The 26588-nt window shown below is 41.8% G+C and overlaps 2 protein-coding genes across 5 annotated transcripts in view; both read right to left on the bottom strand.

The window, feature by feature from the left end:
- The window catches only part of PITPNM2 (phosphatidylinositol transfer protein membrane associated 2), a 132416-nt gene extending 123823 nt beyond the window's left edge, over positions 1-8593 (bottom strand). For all 4 annotated transcript variants that reach the window (XM_084297518.1, XM_084297521.1, XM_084297520.1 and 1 more), the window contains exon 1: positions 8499-8593. The gene's annotated coding sequence lies outside the window, so the exon portion shown is untranslated. The remainder of the gene's footprint in view (positions 1-8498) is intronic.
- Positions 8594-10709: 2116 nt separating this feature from the next.
- The window catches only part of MPHOSPH9 (M-phase phosphoprotein 9), a 28038-nt gene continuing 12159 nt past the window's right edge, over positions 10710-26588 (bottom strand). Inside the window, exons 8-24 of the mRNA XM_084297075.1 lie at positions 26358-26464; positions 25848-25973; positions 24572-25008; positions 23534-23692; positions 22335-22422; positions 21373-21588; positions 20450-20497; positions 20013-20077; positions 18207-18308; positions 17386-17523; positions 16789-16964; positions 15850-16014; positions 15412-15532; positions 14520-14623; positions 13434-13645; positions 12829-12897; positions 10710-12186 (exon numbers count right to left, since the gene is read on the bottom strand). Of these exons, the coding sequence (XP_084153201.1) occupies positions 12085-12186; positions 12829-12897; positions 13434-13645; positions 14520-14623; positions 15412-15532; positions 15850-16014; positions 16789-16964; positions 17386-17523; positions 18207-18308; positions 20013-20077; positions 20450-20497; positions 21373-21588; positions 22335-22422; positions 23534-23692; positions 24572-25008; positions 25848-25973; positions 26358-26464 (2435 nt within the window). The 3' untranslated portion in view covers positions 10710-12084. The remainder of the gene's footprint in view (positions 12187-12828; positions 12898-13433; positions 13646-14519; positions 14624-15411; positions 15533-15849; positions 16015-16788; positions 16965-17385; positions 17524-18206; positions 18309-20012; positions 20078-20449; positions 20498-21372; positions 21589-22334; positions 22423-23533; positions 23693-24571; positions 25009-25847; positions 25974-26357; positions 26465-26588) is intronic.

The raw sequence follows: 26588 nt of genomic DNA, 5'->3' as shown, positions 1-26588 counted from the left end.
CCGAGCCCCTGGGCTCTGGAGCACGCGGCTGTGCTTACACCACCTTTAGGAACTGCTCGAGTTGTCCAAGCCAGGAGGCTCAGGCCAGCTGCTGCCACGCAGGCTGCAAGGACGAAGCCTCGACGAGCACCCAGGAGCCTTCCTCACCTTCCTGGGCTGGGGTCTGCGCACCCAGACCCACCAAATGATCCCCAGCTGCAGCAGGCTGCCCATTGCCCCACATCCAGACACACAGACCTGGGCTACACGCAAGAAACTGCAACAAGAAACAGGAATTTAACCTCAGGAAAACCCAGACAAAAGCAAAAAGGAGGAAACATGGGAACAGAGGTGCTCCGAGCAATGTGGCCACATGCTGCACCAAGCCCCAGCCACAACGCTGCTTGTGCTGTGCTGGCTTCTGCCTCGCTGGTCCCACCTTTCCAAATATATTTTTAAAAAAAAAAAAAGCTTTGAGAAGCTCATCTGCATACAATCTCCTGGAAAGTTTAGCAGGGAGCTAAATGAAATGCACGGGAACGACTGACATCTACACATTTGCTGCAGGAGGCCTCTGCAGAGGGCTGGGGAGGAATATTAAGAAGACGGTTCTCAAACAGTTGTTGAGCTGATTTCAAGGCTTTTTTTTTGATGGCTCCAAGCCTGTTTATAATCAGGAGGAGACTCTCTGAGCTGCTGGTGCCATACACTTGATTTAGGAAAAACGGAGATCTAAAAGTCAAATTATACTCTGCCTTAAACCAGGAATAGGAATAGTCTCTCAGTACCGTTCAGCTGATGATTTTGATAATGATGTTTAAGATAAAACATTCTTCTCTCTCCTTCAGTTCTACTTTACCAACAAGGAATAAAACACAAATTCTGCCAGCAAAATGAAGTACAGGCAACGTAAGAGAGAGCAGGGAAAAAATTGCTCCAACTTTCCTACCTCTGGTAACGCCGGTGCTCAGTCAGGCAACAAAACCTCCCCTCCAGGGCAAGGTCTTTTTCCTGGCGGGGCAGTCGTGTGAAGGACTGGGCAGGAGAAGGCTTTCTCCTACACAGCTCAGGGGATTGTACATCTGTGATGCAGCAGATCTGGCACTTGACCTAACGAGGGCCACTGAAAGCCAGGCACAGAAGGAAAAGCACCCATGAAACGTGGGGAGCAGTTTGCCTCATGGCTTTGCATAAATACTGCTGCGAGCAGCCAGTTAATGAGACACTAACTGATGAACTTTGCTACCCAGGGTCTTCCCCCTGCCACCCTCACCCCAACACAGCGATGCTGCATTTCCAGTACTAGGATTTCCAAGCAGAGCCTCAAATACCAAAGTGCACACCCTCAGCAAGGCAAGTCACAGAATCGTTTAGGTTGGAAGAGACCTCCAAGATCACCTAGACCAACCATCTCGACTCTTCTGACCAAAGTGAAGCCTTCAAACTGGGAAGCCAACATGCAGGAGCTGTCCTAAAAGGCTATACTTCAAGTAGGTTGACCCTATTTACTTCCCTCCAACAGCAATAGTGTGCCAGATAAAGGTGCCCTACTGAAATGCCTATTTATAGGAATTAAATGTAAACAAAACGCAGCATTAAAAGTGGTTTTGTAGTCCCAAAACAGAGGACACATTGTGTCCACGCTGAATGTGTTTTAAAGGATATTCACTGAAGGACGTTTACCATCTGTTGAAGTTAAAACCTGAAACAGTTTTACAATCCAGATACAGGTTAGACAAACAACGGGTCCCAAGAGCCTGGATAAACGATGCTTAAAAACAATGGAGAGAGGGAAAACAAACGAACTGTTTGCTCTTCTCATTTTCCATCACTCTGCTTTGGTGGAGTTGCACAACGGGCCTCAAAGCACCGTGCCAGCCCTACCCAAAAAATACGAGCCCACCTGGAAACGGGGTCCACTTGGCTCACACCACTGGGTGCTGGACCATGCCTGGAGGCAGAGCTGCTGGGATTTTTACTGCCCCTTCTCCCAAATCGTGCCCTGCAGCATCTCCCATGCCTGCTGCTGGTTATCCTTGCTCAGGACAGAAGCCACCTTCCATCTTTGGTTGTAAAAACCCTGGGAAGTCAAGCACGGGGAGCGCTATAAAGAAGATAAGGTTGACAGAGAAAAAGCTAGCGCGAGGCCTTCCTCCCCCTTCTGTTCCTTCCCACCAAATATCTCCCAGTTATTTACATCCTCACGTCCCGAACTCCCCCTCCAGTTTCACAGTTTGCAGTTAACCGCGTGCTGCTGGAGATAACACATGGTTAGCTTTCGGCATGTTTAGGCTAGAACACCCTCCGAACGTAACGCCAGGTCGCCAAGCCCACAGAGGGAAGTATTTCCAGCTGCAGAGGCTGAGGAGAAGCGAGGGACACAACCACGAGGCTGCATCTCCCCAGCACCCGAAGCGAACCAACCTACTCAGCGCAGTAGGTTGACTAACAGCTTGGGAACGCCTACAATTGGTTCTCAACCTCAGATCCAGAAAAAAAAAAAAAAAAAGTAAATATTTAGATTTCGATTTCATCGGATATGATAAATATAAGATGCCTATTTCCTTCTTAAAAAAAAAAAAAAGAAAGAAAAGTAGCGCTAACGTAGGTAAACCACCCACACAAAGTGATTCTGTGGTGTTTCTACCTTGAGGAGGTTACCTCTGTTACAGTACCGATCTAAAACCAAATTACAGTCCCAAGTGAAGTTATACCCCTGCACTGGGCATACGTAAAGCATACTTACAGCCATGCCCACGTACAAACACACAAGCAAAACCCTTGGTTGCTCTCTGCAGGCAGCTGGTGCCTGACAGTCACTACCTGCACGGAGAAGCCAGGGCCCTTCGGGGTTCCCGGTGCCACCACCGCTCTGACTCCGGCCCAAACCAGCTGCAGGAGCCCCGGGGGCAATCACCGAGCCCTGCCGCAGATCTGTTGTGGCCAACCTGGATCAGACACACAGGAGAAACTGAACTACAGCTTACCACAGCTGTGCTGTAAGAGCCCGAATCCTTCCACAGCCTTTTAAAGCACCTAATGGAATTACAGCCCCACCACGCAGTCAGGTTAACAGTCGTGCGAACAGCAAACTCCGCTGGAGCTGCAGATAACAGGGCCTCACCCCAAACCACCAAGATATGCCCGGGCACTTGACGTGCCGATGTGATTACAGGTTCCCGCCTTCCAAATTAGTTATTGCCCTGTTAACAAGGAACGCCTCCAGGTCATTGCTCCGCGGGTTAAGGCAGCTAATACGCCTGAATTGGTGTCCCGGGCTCAGTGCTCCTTACGTAAGCAGAGATCCAAACAAATCACGGCTCGCGTCCCGGGCCGTCACAGGAGCCGCTGCCACGAGGATGGACCAGGAAACTCGCAGCTGATCGCTCGCTGCTCCCTTTCCTGAGAGCCCACAGGAGCAATGAAGCCGCCTGCCCAGCTGACACCATGCCCCCTCTCGCTGCTGGCTTGCCCACGCCCTAGCCAGGCTGTGCCAAGTAGGGAAAGAAGCCCGAGGAGGAAGCCCCCCACAAGCCCAAGCCACGTGAAGGCGCAGACAGGACGAGGCAAATCCCTTTCCCTCGTGGTGCTGAGGCAGGCTCTGTATCCTCAGCTCATCCGCTTTGCTGCAGAGGGGAGCTGTAAGGTCCTGCTCACTGCACTCAGCTGGCCAACACAACCAAGACAGGACAAAATCCCACACAAAGCCCTCCTTACCCAAAGCATTCAGTACTCAGATTTATTTTTTTTTTGTGACAAACTCTGAGGTCCACAAGGATGCGGGTTTCAGGATGCTGTAAGCCCTTCAGATCTACCTGAGCAAGATCTCCTGGAGGCTGCTTAAAAATGCTTAAAAAACCTGGCGAAAAATCTCCCATGCAGTCCACAGGCGCTGACTGGGCTGGGGGAAGCTTTAGAGCAGCCACAAAGGGTTACACCGGCTGCTCGGCCGCCCACGCTGCTGCCCTGACAGCTCCGCTCTGCCCAGCCTCTGCATCAGCCGAGGCGTTCGCCTTCCTCCCAGCCTCTGCGGCACGGCTGCAGGCAGCGTGCTGCCCCACAGCAGCCCTGACCCCATCCCCAGCGTGCTCACGTTCAGCCCCAGTGTGCCCAGTTGGGCTGTAGCCTTCAGCAGCCTTGCCACCATCCCCAGAAGCCCACACGCGGAGACGCTGCTGGACCGCTCAGGAAGAGATGCCGCGGTGCAGCTCCCGAATTCTTCGCTGCAGAGCCAGCACCGAGGTGCTGGGGGCTCCGGGGGATGCTGACTGCATCTCCTTCTGCTCTTCTTTCAATTTAAAATTAAAAATAAGCACTTTCCTCTTATTATTTGTTAATTTAAGAACATCTGTTCACAGTTACACCCGTAAAACCCCTCACGTGCAGAAAACACGCGACCACGCGCGCCTTCAGGAGCCCTGTACCGACTTGGCTCTGCGCTGACCGAAACTCCCCGACGTGACAGGATCTGAGTTAGCTCAGTGCTAAATTGCTTTGCTGTTCCTTCGTTAACAAATGATATTTACACGTTCCTATTTTGTCCACTTAAAGTTTCGCAGAACTCCTGGCACAGACACTACCAAGAGAGAAGCCACATTCCCTTTCAGGTCGTGGCTGAGCTCACGCTCAGACTCCGCAGCCCCAGCACAATGTTGTGGTGTGTGGATTTCCTCCAACATCCAGGAAACAAAGTTAAAAATAAATAAAGTGTTTTATTTATTCCCTTCCTCGCCCCTCACCCTCCAATTACTCCATTTCCATCCGCTCTGGATTCTACAGAATAGTGTTGAATATAAGATGCTCTCGGGCTCAAAATTAAATTTAGACATATCTCACTAATTTGGGGATACACAGAAATACTAATTGCATCGTATCTATATCAGCCAGCTTTAAAATTAAATTAGAAGATATCTTCACCATTTAGAGAAATTGACTGTTAAGAAAACCGTGGTTTTCTTACATTGCTTTTTGTTTCTACAAAAATTAAAATCTAAGAAATAAGGAAATCGATGTTCATTCCTCCTCCCTTCTCAAAGCGAGGCATGTTTTTCATAGAAGTAGCCTGAAGAAAAACTCTGCCAAAAATTGTTTCTCAATGGATTGTGCCGGTCCTAGAACCGGTCGCTATCATGAATAAGCAAGAATGGCACAAGTCAAGTGACATCCAGGAGTCAGCAGCAGCTTTCGTTTGCCATTTTCTGCAGCTTTGCAGTCAGGCTGCCAAGAACAAAACCAAATGGCAGGATTTTTATTTGGGTGTAAGGGGGAGATTAATGCTGGCTTGGACCGATGGAAGGCACCTTCTTTATATTACCTTCCTCAAGGGATGTGATGCTCTGTGGCCGACTTGCAGAAGCAGTAACAAATTTGAATAAAAAAAAATAAAAATAAAAATAAAGAGAGACTATTTACCTAAATTCAAAACCCCTCAGCACCACTGTCAGTTATAAGTTTTGAGAATTTCTCTTTTTTTTTTTTTTTTTTAAATAAAAAAAAATCAGAACAAGGTCTTTCCAAACTGGTTGCTGTCAACTAAAATGAGAAGTTAGATAAAACTCCCACGTGCCAGATGGTAAATCACAATAAACGCTTGGGCTGTTAGATGCACAACAAGCAGCAAGTGCATCGAAATGCACCATCAGAAGCGAGCCCGAAATAGAAAGGATATTTTAATAGAAAGTTCTAATCTGGGGGAAAGTTCCTGGTTGAGCTCACCAGAAGCAAAAGTCCTGCACCGAGGGCTTCTTGCTTTCCTCACCACCTCATGTAAGCACGAGGAACAACTAATGATTTTAGCAGAGTTATTTCAGGCTACTGTCAGCAAGAGCCTCGGAGTTCACTATTTAGACATCACTTTTGACCCTTTCTGCCAAGTTACTTAAAAATATTGTTAAAGGATACCAGAAATTTGTTTACTCAAACCATTACTGTTTCCTGAACACAGATGCAAGAAAAAGTTATATTAAGAAGATAAACAGCTGCTACTGTATGCTGTTTAAATGGCAACAAAAGCATCTAAGGGCCATAAAGGGAATAGTAAGGGAATTAAAACGCGTTTTTATGCATGAAGATGGCTAACATCCGTACATTCATTAAAGTGGTATCAACCATGCTTTTAATTAAAAGTTAGTGACAGAAACTTAAATATGATTAATGAAATCTAACAGCCTACCAGAAGCCTGCTCTATCAAAAGCAAGAAGCACAACAAGCGGCGTTTTCAGCCCTTGCTCATTTCCCATCCCTCTCGGAGATGCTGCCACAAGCAGAACATATCGCAAGGACGACAAAGCAGCATTCCTGTGAAAAACAGCAAGCTAAGACAAGTCTGCAACCACGCTTTCGTGCTTGGTCATTCCTAATTTTGTGTATCCCAGGGAGGCGTTTCAGGTAGCGAGCAGCCCAGAGCCAAGCCGAGGAGCTGGTGACCTGTCAGAATAGGCAGCTACGCAGCCCTCTCTCGAACGTCTCAGGCACGAGGTCTGCAAAGGACAGGAAAGGCTGTCCTACAAACACCAGCCTCCTACTCAACAGTGGAAAAAATCACTCAGAAGCCAGCGCTGAACTCTGTAACACAGTCAGACTTCTTGTGTTACTCGGGGGCACAACACAGTCACGACAAAAATAAACTACACGATAAAAATACAGCGCAAGCAAAAAGACAAGGCACGGGGAGGGAATCAGTACGCCAAAAGGAGCCCTACAAACCATGTATGTTTCAACACGAGACCAAACCACTGCCCATTTAAGTCACAATACCTGTGAAAGCTGAGCTGTGACCACTGTCCTACTGAACTCCTGTCCCGTGCAGAGCCAAGCATTTGCAGATTATGTCTTCAAAAGACTTAAGATGTTTTTTGGCACCACATTATCTACTTTGCTGCTTCCCAGAGCATATAGAAGATGGAAGTTCTTACTTCAGAGCGGTTATTAGCAGAGGAAGAAGTTGTTTTTGTGTGGTTTTTCTTTTTAAATGCACAATTTGAATAAACTTTGTCTCAACCACAGCGTTTCAACCTAAAGCGTTGATCGGACTGCGTTGCGTGGCTGACTGCACAGGGCACTGCTCTGCACCAGGAGATGGGCTCCTCTCCTCGCTCCTGGCTCTGCTCGTGATGCTGCAGCCCAGCACGCACCTCGGCACGCTCCTCTGTGCTTCTGCTTCTTCAGTGAAGCAAGAGGGGTTGGGGAGGTGAAGGAAGTGACATTAACCCTCCTGCAGCTGGGCAGGGAGCGAGAACTGCTCATGCTGTAGCCTGCTGGCACGGGGCAGCAACAAATGCTCCAGAAGCAAGCCCAGGGTTGTTCAGGGCCACCAACACCGGGCCCTTTTTGTCAGGTTGAGCCCTTTTTGTCAGGTGGAGAGGCACCAAGGGACCGCCAGGCCCAGCAGCCTCCCAGCAGAGAGCTCCCTTCTTGCAGCCCATCATCTGGCTACAGAACAGCACCACTGCTTGTTCTGAAGGGAAAACCTCTCCCTCCCACCCTCTCCGGTGCAGACACCGCCTCAGGAGCCTGCCCGATGTCCCCAGCAGTTTACTGACCACCGGGGGTGCCTAAGGCCCAAAAACCCATGAGGATTTTTGCGGGTTCTATCTCAAAGGTGTTTCTCCTGCACGGCTGCTGCAGGTCTGGCCCCTGCTCTCCTGCCCCACAGGCAGAGGCCGGCCTGGGCAGCGCCTTCACCCTCTCCTCATCGCAAAACTGGGAGGTTGTGGGGCTGCCACCACCCTGCCCCTACCCCACGATACCTGGTAACTAAATTCAGGTAAATTCAAGTCCAGGTGAAGTGCTAATTGGGAAGCCAGGATGAGGAGGGCCACGGCCGGAGCGCAGCACCTCACGGGGCGTGCTATGGCCTCGTGCCTGGCGTGCTCGAGGGCTGCCCTGACACCCAGCACGGCTTCGTGCCACCGTGCTGAGGGTGCCCCTCAGCTGAACGTGGCAGGGGGATGGTGGCCGGGGGCTGAGGAGAAGGGAGGCTCCAGCACTGAGGGGAAGGCTGGGGCACAACCCAACCGCCCTGATGTGCCAGAGACCGCGTCCAAGCAAGGTTACGCTCGCTTATCAATTTCACGTGAAACAACCGACAGCCGAGGCACAACGCTGCTATGGCTGCAGCGCCAGGCGCATCCCTCCCCTCTCCTTTATCCCAATATTGGGGAAACTTTCCCCACCCAAGCACCCCCCTGACCGCAGGAGGCGACCGAGGCGGCCCACCCCTGCCCATCCCCGTCCCCAAGACCCCGCGGCACCCCCGGGAGCCCCCGGCCGGGCACCCCGCGGCCCGCAGGGGCCGTTCCTCCACCGGCTTCCTCAGCCCCACCGAGGCCCCGGGGAGGAGCCGAACCCAACCCAGCCACCCCAGCCCCTGCTGGGGGGGAAGAGGCTGCAGCCACCCCCTTGGGGCCCGGCCTTTTCCCTCCTCACCCTCCCTTCTCTTCCACCCCCCCCTCCCGCAGCGAGGCACGGCCCCGCTGCCCGCCAGGTGCCGGTGCCCCCACCCCGGTCCCTCACGCACCGGCTGCTCCCGGCCGCGGTTCTCGCTGCGGCTCGGCGGCTGCCTACGGGTCTCTGCGTGCCGACATGCCGGAGCTCCGCTGGCATAATCCCCCCCCACACACACACACACGGCGAGGGTGGGCCGGGAGCAAGCAGCAGCGACAGCGGCGGCGGCGGCTTCTGGCTCGGCTCTGCTCCTTCCCTCACCCGCCGTGGAGCTGGCGAGGGGGGGAAGCGAGGCGGGCGGGCTCGGTGCTGCGGGGCGGGGAAAAAAGGCGAAAAGCCTCAGCCCCCCCCCCCCCCCAGCCCCTGCACCCTTGCTCCTGCCGCACGGTTTGCTTCTTCTTCTCCCCGGCCCCAGCCGTGCCCACCCGCCGCGGGGAGCCGCCACTTCCTTCGGCGGGCCGGAGCTCCCGCACGCCGGGCGGCTGGGGGGGGGGCGCCGCCTGCCGGCCGCGGGGAGCCCCGAGCCGCCGGGGCTTGGGGGGGGGGGACACCAAGGAACGCGGCCCTTAGGGCTGGGGGTTACACCTGGGGTATCGGTCCCTTCAAAAGCCGGAGGGAAAAATCACGGTTTTGACAATGTCTGGCGTTCGGAAATCTCGGAGAAACGGCAGCAAAAAGGGGGTGGTTTAACTTTGAAGGTGTTGTCACCCGTCTGATTTTTTTTAAGGGTACGTCGCTTCTCCCTGCTGCAGGTGTAAGGTATTAACAGCAGCCAGCCTGTTGGTCAGCGCTGGGTAATTCCGAACTCATCAGCCTCAGCTGCCGTCAGCTTCGTGCTTTGGTCTCAGCCTCGAGGACTTGCACACATCTCATCAGGACTTGCTCCCAGGGCTGCTCCATCTCGGGTCCCACCCCTGGAGGTTACCCGTGCTCCTGGGTGCCCAAAATATTGGCCTTAGTTTCTTTTGCAAGGACTACCTGCATTACCACTGTAAATTCTAATCAATTTTTTATTTACTAAGAGATAAAGTTCCCGGTGGAAGGCAGATCATAACTAAAGTTATCAATGGTACAGAGACGTGTTTTTTTTTTTTAAAGAAATGTTTTCTATAGAAGGGGACAAATAAGAGACTATTTTCCAAGAGTTAAAGAGTTAAATCTCAATAAACGTTACTACTCCTGCAACTCTCATCACAGAGAAACTATGGATAGAAGGGCTTGCAAGGTCAGTCTGAGACTGAAAAAAGCTGAAGATCTGAGCAAAACCTAGTAGGGTCAAAATGGTGATGAATGTCTACATAGCTGAGAGGTGCCAGATGGAAGAATGCAAGAGGAAGACAAAGTCCCGCTCAGAAGAAGCCTAAGTTTCTGCTTCTCTAGGCCTTATTTGTCCCCAGCTATGGAAAGAGACAATACGGTTGTGTTCAGGCAAAGCACTTTGAAAGGGCTTAAAATTTAAAAATTTAAAAAGACATTATCCAGAAGAGTGCACAGCAAGTGCAGTCATATTTTCCAAACGTGCCCCACTTTTTTTTTTTTTTTGTAGTGCTTCAGGTCTGATTTTCAGAAGCACTAAGCATTCAGGCCTCCCACTGATTTAATCTGGAACTGCAGATTCTCTGCCCCCCTGAAGAATCAGGCTGAAGGCACCATACTGAAACAGGTCACCCTAAGCCAGACATTTATTTGAAAAGGTTGTCCTAGAAGTTTACAAAGAGCAACACTTAGATATTATTTTTTCCCTTCAGTGTTATAATAGAACAGAAATAGCCTAAAGAGCTCCAACAGATGGAGGAGGACTTTTGATTAAAAAATAAATTCTGACTCACACTTCAGTTTTCTGGATGTAATAAAAAAGTACATGAATATGAATAGCACTGGAGAGAATGGAGTGAAAGTAAAGGGAGGTTATAAGGAAAGGCACTGAAAGAGCTGAACCGATTTACCTGCTTGTTTCAAATGCTTGTCAGGAAAGTTCTGTTTGTTTTTGCTGCAGTGTTGATGAAAGAACAAGACCATTAATGGACCCACGCTAAGTTTTCTAGTGATGGGTTCCTTGTGAAAAATGCTGCTTTTGAAGGATACTTCTAAATTCTGCCTGTTAATAATTTAAAATGGTGGGAAAAAAACTTGTTCAGCTAAATACTGGAGTTACACTGGGAAGTCACTTTTTTTTTTTCCCCTCCCTCAACCCCTCTTTTGAGGGAAAATGTTAATTAAGAATATGAAATACCATGAAAATTCTGAATCTATTGGTGTAGCCAGGAAGTATATTCAAGCAAGTCATCTCCAAGCATTCAGGCCCAATTTTAACATTTTAGAGTAAAAGGGAAAATGAGTAATTAGCATCCTTGACTTCTCACCAATTCTCATCCTATATTAAAAGCAACCCACATGGCAGAAGTGGAGGCAAAAAACACTTTATATAAAAAAAATAAAAAGACTGTGCATGGGTAGGACAGTTCTTCATTAAATATCTTAAAACAAAAGCGCTCTAATTTTAGAAACAGACCTTCACAAGCTTCCTTTATGACAGCTATTCTGGCCTTTCCACTGCAAAATAATCACATAATTGGTGGCTAAACATCTTGAACAAGGACAGAATTTGAAACACACAATATGATTAAAACCTACATTATCGCTGATGTAATATCCCAGAACCTATTATTGTTCTTGGGCTAGAGGAAAGAATCTAATTAAACATTTATTTAATATTAAAATGCAAACTAAAATATCAATGTTGAACAGTAATTCAACAACATGCCAGCTAGCAAATACATATTTTTCACCAAGAAAAATGCATGTATGGTCACAAAAATAGCTTGGATTTCATTTGGAAATGCGTGCTTATAACTGTGGTCAGAACACTGGCATGGCACAAAACCCCAAACTAGCATTTTAAAACAGGAGCTGCAGTTGGGTAGTTACACGTCCCGCGGTGTCGGCTGGAGTTGAGCTGCTCGGTGGGAGGCAAGCTGGCCGCTGTCAATCTCACGAATCCTGGTCCTCGTGATATCAAAGAATTACTCCCTGAACTGTTGGGAGACACCAAATAATTTAGAGCAGTATTTTACAAAGGTAGCCAGAGGCGGCCAAACTAGCAAAACATATACCGATTTGCAGCCAGCCAGCCATAATGAAAGTATTCCTCACAGTTGTTTGTCACAATGGAAAAATATCCAAGTTGTAAGACTTAAAAGAAAAGGATTTACCATATAGCAGCGGTTATAACACTGGTAATTCATGTTGCCTTTTGTATGAAAATTCAAAATTTACTATTAGCTATATTTACAACATAGCATAGATATTTATAAAATGGTGAGGAAAATGAAGTGCAAAAAAGATAACACGGTCATTTTCCAAAAACAAGCTGCCTTTTAGTTTCTTATTATTATACATTGAATATCATTATTTAAAAATAATTAATATTTCTAAAAATATTACAATACAGGATAAACATCAATTTCTCAACGGTAACAAAAATATGTTTAAAATATAGGTGGCTGTTTGAAGTACAAAATATTGCTGTGTGTAAAGGGTAACATAGTTGTAAAACTACTATTTAGGGTTTATAAAAATACAAAACAATTCTGCATTTACTGAGTGCATAATTATATATTAGTGCAAAAAAAAGCTTATTTGAATTCAAGAGTGAATTGTCAAAGATTTGCAGAGGTACGTAAAACATGAAATCTTTTCAGAGTCATGCGTATTGATCCCAAATCCCTGTTAATCCTTTCCAAGCGATCTTCCAGGGCTTCCTAGCAGTTAAAGAAAAAGAAAGGGAGAAAAAAAGGATTTAATAACATACAACAAAATCCAGTGATCTTTCTAAAATTAATAAACTACTGTTACTCCTTTAGTATCTAGTAGTATCTTTAGTATCCTTTCTGATATATTGCTATCATATTCTGCTAGCATCCAAAAACTAGAGCCAGACCTGTAGATTTCTCATATTATTTTTTAATGTGTGTGTGTGTGTTCGTGTGTGTGTATTTGTGGGTTGTTGACTTTTTTTTTTTCCTCCTGCTCCCATTCCTTTTTTTTGGCTTGGGCATTCGGAGTCAGACCAATAAAAATATTATATAAACATATAACTTATTTTTTGAATTATTGTCATAAATCGCACAAACTTACACCTTTTACAAGATAATTCAGAGTGCATTTATGATTAAATTGATGTAAATTCCCCATTATCTTTTAATGTTTCAAAGTCTAGAGACAATGTTTTAAACAGATTTGCAATTCAGCCATATTCAGGAACAACTCTCAGTGGAAAGGTAAAATTCCCATAGTAATTGCACTTATATCAATTTCAAAATTTGAACTTTCATCTAAACTATGTGTCCCCAAATTATGGAAGAGCAACTGAAGAGAACAGTTGTAGGTAAAAGTTTTTGCACCTGATTTAATCTTGCTTGCAAAGTCATTCTTCCAGCAGAACAAGGAATTCGACTCAATGCAGCCTCAATCTAATAACAGAAAATATTTCAGATGTAAATTAGAGCCTCAAGAGCCAATATAAGCCTTCCTAATTAATCTTACAGAGAGGTGAGCTATATAAGCCACAGACACATGTCCAACGTTGTTCTTCAACAACTTACGTTACCATAACACAATGCCACACCAAACTAATACAAAAGTTAATCGTAGAAGTAGACACTCAAGGAGCATTTTGAAGAGAACACTCTTAGTTGCCAAAATAACCTTCCTGGTTTGAAAGGCTGAGTTAAGCTACTGTCCATTAAAGAAGAAAGTAAATTTACTGCAACCCTTCCATCCACACTGTGTTCAAGTTAAAATGACTCTCCTTTAACAAAGTTGGAAACAGTAAAGGACTATAGTGTCAGAAGCAGAGCAGGGAATGATAATGGCACGTTCCCACATTAACGATGGAAATTACGCATGAACTTCAGCCATGCATGGGGTAGGTAATACAGCTATACCCCTCACCTCTCATACAATAACTATGTTTAGTCACAACATTAAAATAAAAAATCATCTTTGCCTGTTGCTTTTCTTGAGTCAGCTCATCAAAAAGCCTCTCTGTTTCAGCCAGAGTCTTCATCCTCGGTGCATACTTGAAGTCTCCCTCACAAGGTGACAGCAATGGCTCATAGTTCTGTGCTACGCTCCTCTCATCCCATGCTGTTGCCTTCTTCACTCCAGGATTGACAGATTCAGCACAAGAGCTGTGTCTGACACCTGAATGCTGCCTTCCTATCAACAAAACAAGTTGCTTTTATTTGTTTTGTAATTGTCTATTAAGTTATTAGATAGGATAGAAAAAGAAAACGAGAAAAAAAAAGAAAGAAAAAAACAAGAACAGCAGTGTGATCTTGGAGGTATATAAAATGATAGGAAGTAGCAAAGCCTCATTAGCTTGCCTTAAGCAAACTTCCCAGAAGAATGCAAAACATTTGGATGGGTCATCTTTCAAGCAATCTTTATAACACAGCATATTTTTTTTTGTTAACAAACAGATTAATGTATTGTGCTCAACATTTCTAAATATCACCATGTAGACTAGCTGTCATGAAAACACCCATCTCAATAATTACATTAATAAAAACAAAAGCAGAACATTGTGACAAGAATTAGAAAATTAGAAAGATTTGGTTCAATCAATCATTTAAAAAAAATCTTAAACAACTGGCTTTATTATATTTACTCTTTCTGTTACTAAACATTGCATTACAGATAGGAATTTTATTAGTTTGACTGAGTGTGTACATCTTAATATAGACTCTAGTAAGATATGCATTGCATAACTGAGTTAAGCATAGGGAAACATATTGCCCTTCTTTCTCAATTTAATTATTTTTGTTTTTCTGTTGCGTTTGTGCACACACACATATACATAAAAATAAAATCCTGTATGAATGGTATTTCTCAGTCTACAGTAATAAGACAAGATATAGAGGATTTTTAGAAATTGAACCTTATGGAGTAACATGTCAGCTTTCTATTTAAACAGCTTTTACCAATGTGGAAGAAATTATGGTAAAAATGTTTCTGTTGGGAGATAAAGTACATTTTATAAACTCAAAAAAAGAAGTACAAAGAAACATTTTCCCCTGCTTTGGAGGATTACCTTCTGTATCATCTAGCGAGAGAAACTGGAGCCTTTTTCTTGGATTACTGTGCTGTAAAGTAGAGGCAGGACCAGTTTCCAGGTCATCTAGAAGTATATCAAATCTATAGAATGAGAAGCATGCAACAATTATTCGCTAGAAATGATTTATCAACTGATGCAGTATTTAACCAAAACGGTTAAAGGTAGGAAATAAACAAATTGTTTAGAAAACAATTTCCATAGTAGTACCATATCCCAATACACTCCCAAGTGCACTTTCCAAAATGCTTCATTCATGTGTCTTTCTTCTGGAATAGGCCAAACCATCACTCCCGAACATACTCAGCTCCCACACAGTCATTCCCAAAACCCAGAGTGGTGCTACACATTTCTTCTTCCTCATACATGTGTCCTACACTTTAATCTTGCAGCTAAGCGTGTTCTTTAAAAGTCTACAACCTTTACCAAGCAAAGACCTCTACAGAAATCATATTACATAGCTCGGTTACCAGAAAATGCATCTTCTAACATGCTTATAAATGACGCAATACGTAGATACTAGTTTCAACTTTTATTTACATTTCCTGATAAGCTGCCTGTAAATCTGGACTTACTCCACAAAACAATTCTTTTATAACCTTTTTGTCACCGATCAATGTCATTGCAACATACGTAACAATAAACACAACACTTCTCCTTGGTAAACGCTAGATTACAGAAAGCATTCCAGATTTTTCTTGCCATGTTTTAAGAAGTAAAACTTAGGTTTATGTTTAGAAATCTTCATATGACTCAGATTTTCCACAACTTTTTAGATGAACAAAAACCAGCAGGAACAGTATTAAGCCTGCATAAACATACTGCTGCTATTACAATCATCAGAACACAATTGTATTCACAAAATTCATACCTTGTCACTGTGTTTTCATTTTTGCTAAGCAAATGGCTAAATCCAGGAGAGAGGTTTTCTTTTGGAGATCGTTTTGGGCTGTATGTCACAGACACTGGCGCCAACATTATCTCTCGTCTTGCTGTGAGAGACAAAGTACATTCAAGTACCTAAAATTCTCTCTGCGCAGTATTTCCCATTCATGTGATCTTATGTTTACATCTTTAAAGAATGCTTGTCAAAGCTATGTGTTTATTTAAATTATATGAAAAGGTCAACACAATACAGAAAAATGAAATTACTGTGTTTTCTATGATTTTAGAGCTTTGTTCCATATTGTCTACTAGAATAATGCAGAAATCATACTTTTATTTTTCTTTCTTCTAGAGCAGCCTTCCATTACTTATATACCTTGTGTGCATGGAAAAAATATGAACCAAACTTCAGAAGAGCACTTACTTGGAGTATTTGATTTCCTGTTTGAAGGAGGAAGGGAGGATGACCTCTGGCCACAAGGGGAGCTGTACCGTTTTGGTCTCTGTTGGTCTTTACCTTTCTCTGGGGACCGGTTAGCAATGCAAGAAGTTTCAACAAATCCAACTGTTTGACGTCGAGTTGTTGCTTCTAATTAAAAATAAAAAGTGACTACATCAATCAATACTTTTTTGATACAAGAACTCACAAATACTCTCTTGTACTCAGCTTTTACAACAATTGCACTTAGACTGCCTCGTGCAAACATTTGTGCTGTTTTACTTAATACTCATTTCCTGCCCATCACATTCACGAAATAGTTTCACTAACTTATGAGAAAGGGTGCTTTGCAGCACAAGGGAAATATGATGTTAAATAACAGACAACGAAAAGCAGGATAAAAGCTTATTTTGGTTAAGAAGCTTGGAGTACCCGCCTGAACCAAGACCATAAGCATTTAAGAATGACTCGATGTTTTGTAACTACAAGGCTTCCCAAATCAACATTATTAGAATGTCTCAGTGCAGTTCCACAATACATATGCCAGCTTTCATAATAACATTCTGATACAGCACTATGGGAACAAAACTAAAATGGATTTAGAGCCAGCCAGAATTCTGTTAGGACTCCATTAACTGTTTATAAATACTACGTTATTCTTAGAAAAAGGACATCAACTACTCTCTAGCTTGAGACCTAACAGCAACCTTTGCATTCCTTCTATTTTAAACAAGCCCCTTAGCTGTATCATTTTGAATTTTCTTAGGAAAACTCCAGAAATTTGCATACTAAAAACCACATTCATTTCACCCCATCACTGAAGATGGATGACCTTTCATGATGAGACCAAAACCAAAAGACATGCAAACAAAGAAAGGCCCATAAAGACAAGCTTAGGAATATAAAAGTAAATTAAAAAATTACTAGCTGATGAGTCTTCTTTTTCTGTCTGTGTACCCCAATCTTTAAAAGCTTTTCCTTCTCCAAGTTCTTTGAAGGCTTTTATAATTGGTGCTTCTGACATCCCATTTTCTTTCTTTTCAATTGAGTTTGTTGAAGAGTCTTCCTGTGAGGAGTCTTTTTCAGGAGGAGAATGATGCCTTAAAGAAAGAAGCAGGAAGAAAGATCAATTTTTCCAGCTTTATTTCAGCAATCCAAATGCAAGCTGAACAGAAAAAATGGGAGAAATTTATTTTGAGCTTTACAGTTGCCAAAGCAAGATTTTTAGAGTTGTTCTTAATTTCTGCCAAGAACCTCACACAATTGTGTTACAGACAATCCAAGAATCCAAAATATGAGATAAGCTTGATAATTTGACATCTTCTTCAAAGTAAACAAATACTGACAGAGGCCTTAGCAACTTCTGAGGAAGAAGGTAAACTACCGAGAAATGAAACTACACCTGAAGCTTCGCACTAGCAGCAAAGTCTGGAAATAGGAATCTGGTCAATTTTGAATAAAATTATGTTTTAGAATTGTTCAACTTCACATCACATTGGAGACTGAAGGAAACCTGCTCACCTTGAAGGAATATAGGTTTCTTCTAGTCTGTTGTCTTTCGGGCTTTCCTGGACTTCCAAGGGCTGGCCAGTGAAGATTGAATACTCTGCTCCTGGTATCAGCCACTTTCGCCTGCTGACATCAGGAGTTGCCAACTTGCTGTGGGAACAAAAAACAAACAAACAAACAAAACCTCTGAATTATGAATGGTTTTGAATTTTTCTTGAAAAAAAAAAAAAAAAAAAAAGTATTACTTATTTGTTCTACTTAGAATCAAATAACAAATATACAATAACTTTGTAAATACTGTAGAAAAATAGCAGCTTTTCGGGTCTTTAAGACATAGAAGCACCAAAACAGAAGAGAGACCAACTTCTAACTTCTTTAACATACATTCACAATCCATACCGGAGTATGCATTTTAACTGAACTTCCACACTACTCACAGCATACCTGTACAAACTATAGTTAGAAAAATAAAAAGCAGTAATGAGCCTCTTAAAACAAAGACGTAAGGGCATAAAGAAAACTTATAATGTCTAATTGGACTATTAGATTTTATTCCCAAGATCTTTGCTGAGCATGGAAATCTCTATTCAGCTTAGCAACTGAGACCAGTCTTCATGTAGGAAGACTAGAGACAGTCTGCCAAATAACACGTGTGTTATCTGATTATTTTTTTTTTTTAATAATTTCTTGGCATATGAAGTCTTGGGATTACATCACATGTGCTTGATCCAGTTTAGCCTATGGACTGACATCTTTATACATTGTTACCCAAAACACATTAAAGTATTCTAAAGCACGTGACCTGTTTTCATATTATTGGAATATTCACTTACTTGGCACAAGAGGTTCTTAAACGACTTTCAGTAATATGGCGAAGTTTCAACTTATTTTCATGTTCTACCTGCTTGAGCTGAGCTTCAAGTTTTGAAATCGTCCTAATGGAAAAGTAGCAAAGATGCATAAGATGATTTAAAATATATAAAGAGACATCATATTTCCTGGAGTTTACTCATTTTTATTCAGATATCCTGAGTAGAGCAGAAGAACAAGAATAACTATGAGATTTCTATCTATCCATAAATACGTAGATAAATATGTGTTTGTATTCTAAGTCAAATAGGTTAGGTGACCTAGCTAGAAAGACAAGACCAGGAGATACTGCTGTGGATCAAAGCGTTCAACTCCTAGGGGCTTTGGGAGAGGCAAACAAATGTTTTTCCTCTTTGAAATGAGGAATCTACGCAAAGGACTCCCTGACTGATTTTAGTGGGTGGCTCCTTCTCCTGTGTGTCACTCAGGTTAACTGCCAATCTGCTGCTCATGCAGCCCACATCTTCAGTGCAATACAATTTTAGGCATTCGCTGCTTGGAGAATAGAAATACAGGGTTTTAGAACAGGATGTAAAAATTGCTTTTTTCCACTTTATGAGTATGGAATGATCCCTAGCTAGCAGCATCAACAGTCAGGCAGGAAAAATAGAAGCACTAATAGAAATACCACACTGAACTTTCTTTCACACTCTCTTTATTTCCTCAACAGTACAATAAAAATTGAAGGCAGTGTATTTTTGGCTCCTTTCTACTCCTTCCTTAAATTCTTGCTATTCATTCTTTCCATTCTTCTTCTTTAAAAATCAGGTGATCTGAGTAACAAACTATTGCAAAACATATGCCTGAAAATGCATTTGCTTTTTCTTATTTTAGTTTTAACTTTACACAGGTTAATGCTTGGTTGCTATGACATTTGGAATGGATTTTGAGGTGAAACTTGTAGCCACATCTCTAGAAGAATCATCAAAAACCATGCACAAAAAAAATAATATTCCTAACAGTCTTGGTTTCAGCTGCTCATATAAAACAGGAAAGGAAATAACAGCACATGCCCCCAGGAAAGCACTGAGGGAGATGAACGACATCACACCTCACCCCACTGCAGTTCTACAATGCCTGCCCTAGAGCCCTCTCAGAAGTCCTCTCCTCCCACACATCTCTAAACGCCACTGAACAACTATGCTGTTTTACACCCTTGATTAGGAGTAGCTGAGAAATCCCAAACTGGAGGACACATCCATAGCCATAAAACTCTTGATGGTCACGACTGTTGCCTAGTGCCTGCCCAGAAAGCATAAAGCTCAATACGTATCTGTTCTCCCAACCACAAGACAGATCCAGGCTTCCTGAGGGACATCCATAGCAGGTATTATTTCTGCTATATATGGAACACTTTCTGTCCTTTATTCACATTCAGGAGCCGTAATCTCAAATAGTGGACTCCTGTCAGCATCCTCACTCCTAAAAACCTGCATAGAGACTGCTAAACTGAAGATGGGGGCTCCTGAGGAAACAACTTTGGTAGCAAAAGCTTGAGCAGCAGACTGGCTGGGTTATCTGACTGACAACAGAGAGGAAGCAATTGCTCTCACTGGAAGAGGTTGTGATCAAGGAAGTAAAAACACACACCACATTTCTTAGAAAAAACAAGATTCTTCATATTTGTGCAAAGCCGCATAAAGCAACATGAAATACTTCATAAGATGTAATTAAGATTGCAAATATACAGACTTGATAGTCCAGGACTAAAAGTCTGGGCCACAGGCTGTATTTCATATTGTTAAAATAGTAATAACATTCACATTTACCTTTTCAAATCAGAAATCTGGGTGTTTGCGTCAAGCAATTTGTTTTCAGTTGCATTTAATGTATCCTACAAAGTACAAAAGGAAAAAAGTAACAAGTCTGGAAACTACATAGTGTCTACAGAAGAAAAAAAATAACTTAGATCTTGAAAATAATACATTAAATATGCCTTCCTATTTGAAATAGAGTTCCATTACATTTCTTCAGCTTTGACTTCACAGTATTTTTGCTGTCTACAACTAGAACACAATATACTCTAAACTCATTCTTTTTCCCTTTTCAGGGACTCTGAAGATGCAGTAAAAAGCTTTCAGCAAAAAGATATATGGATCTTTCATTTTGTCTTTTTCCTAAATACTTGTGTTAAGTCAGTTAATTCTACAATACATTACAACAGATTTTACCAGCTTGGGTTTTTAATTAACTAGTGCATACTTACCTTTACTCTTTCATGTTCTTTTCCAAGGGACTCATATTCTCCTAAAAGCTAAAACAAACAAAAAAACAAGCACATATGAAGAGTAAACATAACTAACATTTTTGTTGAGTGCTATAAAATAAATTACTTATCTAACATGCTTATAAGCACTATGGGATATACAGAATGCATTTAAATATTATTTGTTAAGTTCTAGCATCTTCTAATCAGAAAAAAAGTTATAGAAGGGACAAGAAATACATGCACAACATATTTCTTATTGTCCTATAATTTATCTTTAAAAGGAACTGAAGAAGCTGAAGTAGAACTCTTCACAGAACAGTAGAACTTTTTACTGGCTTTAAAGTTGACTTTGTATTTGAGGTTTTATTTGGAAAATAAATAAATAAATAAAGGATTTAAAGCATCATGTTTCTTTTCCTCCTAGTACCCATTTTCCTGAAACGAATCAAACATTCCATAAAGCTGTTACTGAAGAATCAGAAGAACAATCACTTTGATTCAGTCTAAAATTATACATAAAATTAACAGTGATGACTTACAAAAGAGATTCAGTCCATTCCACATAAACTCAGGAGAACAAAAAGTAACTTGTTCTGAAATTATTTCCTACAATACCTCTACAAAAAGATGAACTAATAGCACAAAGTAATAAAATACCTGAGAAAGGCTACAGCAAATGTTACCACATCACATACATAATCGCTGCCTTAAATAACTGTTTTAAAATATCTATCAAGTCTGTAGTATAACCTAACACGTAGCCTACAAAGCAGTCTACAGAATATTTCTGTTCCCTCAGATGCGCATTAAGTCTTGGAAAACTACTCAGAGTATGTATACCACTGCAAAAACACCCAGGACTTGCTGTGTTGGTAAGATGCAATGCAACTGTAAAAATCATTTCACATTTTCTTACTTACATTTTGAAACATTTTATTTTCTTCTTTTAACCTTGCATTTTTATTATCAGATATTTTATAAGCTTTTTCAAATGCTTCCTCTAGATCTTTAAGCCTTGATTTTAGTCTACTGATTGTGTTATCCTTCTCTTTATTATTTGTGCGCATTTCTTCAATACGTTCCTGTAAAACCTTGGAAGTATTACTAACAGCATAAAAACGTTCTCTCCAATCTGTCTGTAGAAGAAAAACAACATTAATTATAATGCTTACCTTGCAGATTTTTAGTTCAGAAACTAAAATCATCTAAACAGAATAGCTCATCAACAGACGTACAAGATTATGCACATTTCTGTGAGGTATATTCATTTTATATGACTTAAAACATCTAGAGGTTACACCTCCAATCCCAACTTCTTGTCTTGCTTCCCAGCAAAGAAAAATGTCTAAAAGGTGGAATGAATTAGTCTCTCCAGGCATTTAACTTCCATGACAGAATGCCCTGTTCTTTCATCAATAAATTCAACTATGCAGTCATAAACAAACAGGTCTGACCTAGCCAGAAAGGCTGTATAAGTACACTTAAACAGGTAATATTTTTGCCCCAGTGCAAATGAGATTTCCTCTTAATTACACAGCTCTAATTAGAAATCAAAAAGGAAGTAATTAGATTTTTTTTTTAATTGATTCTGGTTTAGAGTGAGACATCAGAAACGAATGACAATATTTAACTATTAAACTTCATTTGGTCCCTATAAAGGATTGTTTATAAACAAAAGTGATTATGATTCAAGCAAGGAGCCTTCAGAAACACGGCTAGGAAAGTCGCCTGTGTAACATACTGGCTGATGTTGTATTAAGAGAAAGGTTGAAAATAAAATACAGAAATACAGATTAGCTTAACAATCAATAAGTACATTCTCTTACCCTTTTAGTTAAAAAGCAACTTGAATTAATATATGTCACCACAAACATATACTTACCACTTGCTTTTCTAGCATATTATTCTTATTTTCAAGGGCTTTTATGCGAGCGCTTGCTTCATTCAGAGCTGCATCTAGTTGGTCACACCTACATGGAAAAGAGATAAAATCAAAAATCTCTTAAGCTTTCAAATAATAAATCTACCTTTTATAGCTGCCTTTCCTTCCTCCTTTCCCCTCTAATTTTGGTACCCAGCCTAGGACCTCTTCCCATACTCTACAGCTGTTGTAGTGAGCACCCAGCACCTCTGCACAGAAAGGCTGCGGTGCTCAGAGGGCAAGCAGCAAAGTGGGAACATTTGCTCAGAACCATCTGGAGTCTGTGCACAAGAGCTCCACGACCAGAAGCAGCTGAGAGGCACCAGAGTGGAGTTCCGCTTGAGCTAATTGATGATGCTGTGTGATAATTAATGACTGAAAGCATACCACAAGCTTCTTGTAACTCAGTAAATGACTGCTCAGAAGTCACTTTTAATAGGTAGAACCCACTACTGCTAAAAGAGAAGTACGGAAGAGACCCAGCTACCCACACGGTTTTTTAATTACTCCGAACGCCATAAATTTTGCAAAGTATTTTAACAGTCTAAATTTTTAATATGTATTTTGACTGGCAGTAACGATATAAAATCAAATTGAACTTCTACAGCAGTCACCCAAGTGGCACCAAGTACACAGGTGAGGCACACAGCCCCTGGCAGTAATATCTGGCCAAAGAGCACTGACTGGTAAATTGGCTTTATAAAGCTACCAATAAATTCAAGACTTTTCCTGTAACATCTGGAAACATCTGGTAGTTTTGATGTGAAAGATAAAGAGGGATGATGTTCACCAGCACGACAGGCAAGTACTATCTTATGACAGCGATACTTCCATTACAGATTGCTCAGGACTACCTCAGCCTGCCAGCCAACTGCTTTTGAGCAAAACTTATCCTACCTTCAGCAAAAATCAGGTCAAACAAGACCTCTGGTCCAAACATCCCACTTATCACCTAACAGTCATTTTAAACCAATCTTAAAAAGATGCATTAAATAACCTAAAATGTGTGTTTAGTAGTAAAATATTAGTATCACAGATGCATGAAACATTCAGAATTGAGGAATGACAGACATTTCAAGATATTCTAAACAAGCATATGTAGTTTTTAAAGTAGAAATAATATCCTGTAACAGAGAAAGAAAAAGATGGATAAACAGTACCTGTCAGCAAGATTTTGATTGATTTTCTTCAAATCTTCAGAAGAAGCAGCTTTATGGCTTGCCTCTAGCTGCTGTTTTAAGCTATGTATCTCAGCATCATAGTAAGCTCGTAGATCAGCTATGTGTCGAGCATGTTTTTCCCTCAAGTTCTGCCTAATCCTATATTCAAAATTAAGAACAAAAAAAAGTTTCCAGCTATCAACATGACCACGCATTGCCAGCTACACTGACTCAGATGTAATGAACTCAGCACATCAATATCTCTTGCAGAGCTTTGTTACAGTCAAATTGAAGCAAAGGAAATTTGTCATCTAAAGCAGTGGTGTCAGACACCCAAGGCCGGCATGGAAGCATTCACATTAATAACACAAAGCTTAACTCCTTCTCTCCTTTTCTACCCAGCAGAAAATATGCACAAGAAATTAACCAGGAAACACACAAATTGAACCGTCTTGAAACAGTCAAGACCCTCTGCATAAGCCCTCACACATGGAATATATGCCACATTTGCTTGTCACTGCACAAATCATGAGAGCCTCAGTTGTGATTGGGGGATATTTATTTTTCCTAAGTACAGTAATTCTGGGCTTATCCTACCATTTGACTCTTAATTAGGAACCATACCTACGACAGAACTTTGAAATTCTCTACCTAAATCAACACCCTCATACAGCCTATGAATTAAGCATGTACTTTTATTTTAATGTATAAACAGAAATAATAAAAATTAAAATATGGAAAACTGTTTTGTGTTCCAGTTAAGGCTCTGATATTCATGGGGATCAAGGAAGACAGTACAAACACCGTGCTTTAGATTAAATAGTATGGTCTCAAAGGCATTTATAACAAGTGGAAAATAACTGTTCTATCTCCATGCCATTTGTACTTCAGGAAGAAGAAAAAGAAAGAAAAAAAAGCAATGCCCAGCTACATTCTAAGCTCACAGAATGTGCATGTTTTGTTCATGTCACCAGTACTGTTCTTTCATGAAAGAACTAACTTAAAAAAAAAAAAAAAAAAAAAAAAAAAAAAACTTACTTTGACATTATCACAGGATCTTCAACAGATGCCACTGAAAGATTATATTCTGGTAAACTGTTGTCAGCACACTGAGTAACAGAAGATGGAGTTAGAGTTAATGTTTCTTCCTCCTCAGTGTTGAGTAAAATATCACTATTAGCATTGGTATATGCCATTGGAAAAGGACAGCTGGCCTTGTTTTCATTTGGAATTGCGTGATTTTTCCAGAGGTCCAAATGCACAGCTCTGCTACCAGCAGGATATTTCGGGGAATCATCGCACTGAGATGAATTGCTTGTCCGTGAAAAAGAGTCTGTATCACAATGACTTGAAAATCCAGGTTCTGCCATAGAGTCTGGAGAAAAAGGAGTAGTCTCTTCAGGAATATTGAAAAAGCAATGGCCTGGATTCTGCTGAACAGGTTTCATGTGCAGAGTTGGGTCCAACGTCAAGATCTAGGAAATAAGTTACAATACTAAAAAGAATTGTTTTAACTTTTGGTCATGTAAATGGAATTAATCTGTATACATTAGTCATCCATACAATGTATTGCAGGAATTACACTGAATATTACTACGATTATTTGATATTGACAAGCAAGTGCAAAGACGGAGAAATCTGTAACAGCTCAGAAGATGATACATATACCCAATGCTTGCAACGTGTGTTTCTCAGTTTCTGGTAGGAATAAATGATATATCCAGCATCTGTAGCTGTCCAGAAAATTTCAGCCATATATATAAATGAATTAGGATGCTTGCTTGCAGGCTAAAGCAATAACATTGTGCAGTTACAAAAATCATTTAGTGGATTACATAAACAAGACAGTCACATATTAGCCCCTGTGTAGCCTTGTACATTACATACACGAGGAAAATCTAAAGACTATGTCCTGGATCTGGGTATGGAAACAGGTTTGATAAAGAACACATGTACTTCTACAACCCACAACCCGTGCCTATTCACTTTTTGAGGTGGAAGGAACTTGTCTTGTAGAAAATAATAAGAAAACCCTGCTTCTGCAACTGCAGTCCCATGTGCATTTCATCAGCTTCAGCAGATTCACCCCTGTGTCACCTTCAAGGGTGTGCTGCAAAGGTGCTCCTTCACCCAGAGTGTTCTCAGGGATTCTTTTCAGCTGGATCCCCTCCCAGTCTGGCTCATCACATAGTTGCAAAAATTGCTGTTCCAGCACAGCACTGGAGGTGGCAGCAGGTGCCGATTAATGTGAAAGCAGTCTGTAAAATCTATCATATCTTCAAACTGAGATGTGGAACAAAGATAATAATGTTACCTCTGGTGGGTGACTTGACTGAGAAGAAGGCATAAAATTCACGTCTGGCAGCTGTTTGTTTTCCCTTTGTCTCTTCTGATAAATATCCTTCAACGACGATAGCTTCATTTCATCAGCAGAAGATGACTGAAGGAGGTAAAATTGCTACATTAGTCTTGCTGAACACAACCCTTCATCCCCAATTACTTTTTTTTTGGCTAATGAAACAGTTCAGAAAAAACAAAGGCTCTATTCAATGCACCCAATTTAAAGAACTGTCGTTAATGAGGCAAATACACCTTTAATACACTAGTTAATCTCTTCTTGTCGCTTACACCATTTCCTTTAGATGACAGAAGGTCAGTAAATTCCAAGTGGAGGTAGCCAGGGTAAATGAATAATGGAGACAGTGAGCTAACAAAAGGAGGCTTCACAGAAAACTTCTCTTCTGAAGGGCTGATTCTTTCCATTTGTAGAAAAGGGGAAAGATGACAAATATAACACAACTTTTAGAACATGAGCAAAGTTTACCTGATCTGGTGATACTTTTGTGGAGAAAACATCAGTGAACTCATTTCTGAAGTTCTCTGGTAAAGAGTGATACATGTCCTTTTCATCTAGTTTCCAGTACGAAAGTCCTAATGAAAAGAATCATTGGAGAAAAAAGGTTAAAATTTCAATCTCACTGCTATGGAGCTGGAATCCCCAAAACCATTAGAAAGATGTTACTCTGCCAACGAACAAGAGTAGTGTATTAATCAC

This window comes from Netta rufina, assembly GCF_964035555.1.
Source record: "Netta rufina genome assembly, chromosome: 17".
Lineage (NCBI taxonomy): Eukaryota > Metazoa > Chordata > Aves > Anseriformes > Anatidae > Netta > Netta rufina.
This window is presented reverse-complemented; position numbering and strand designations above follow the sequence as displayed.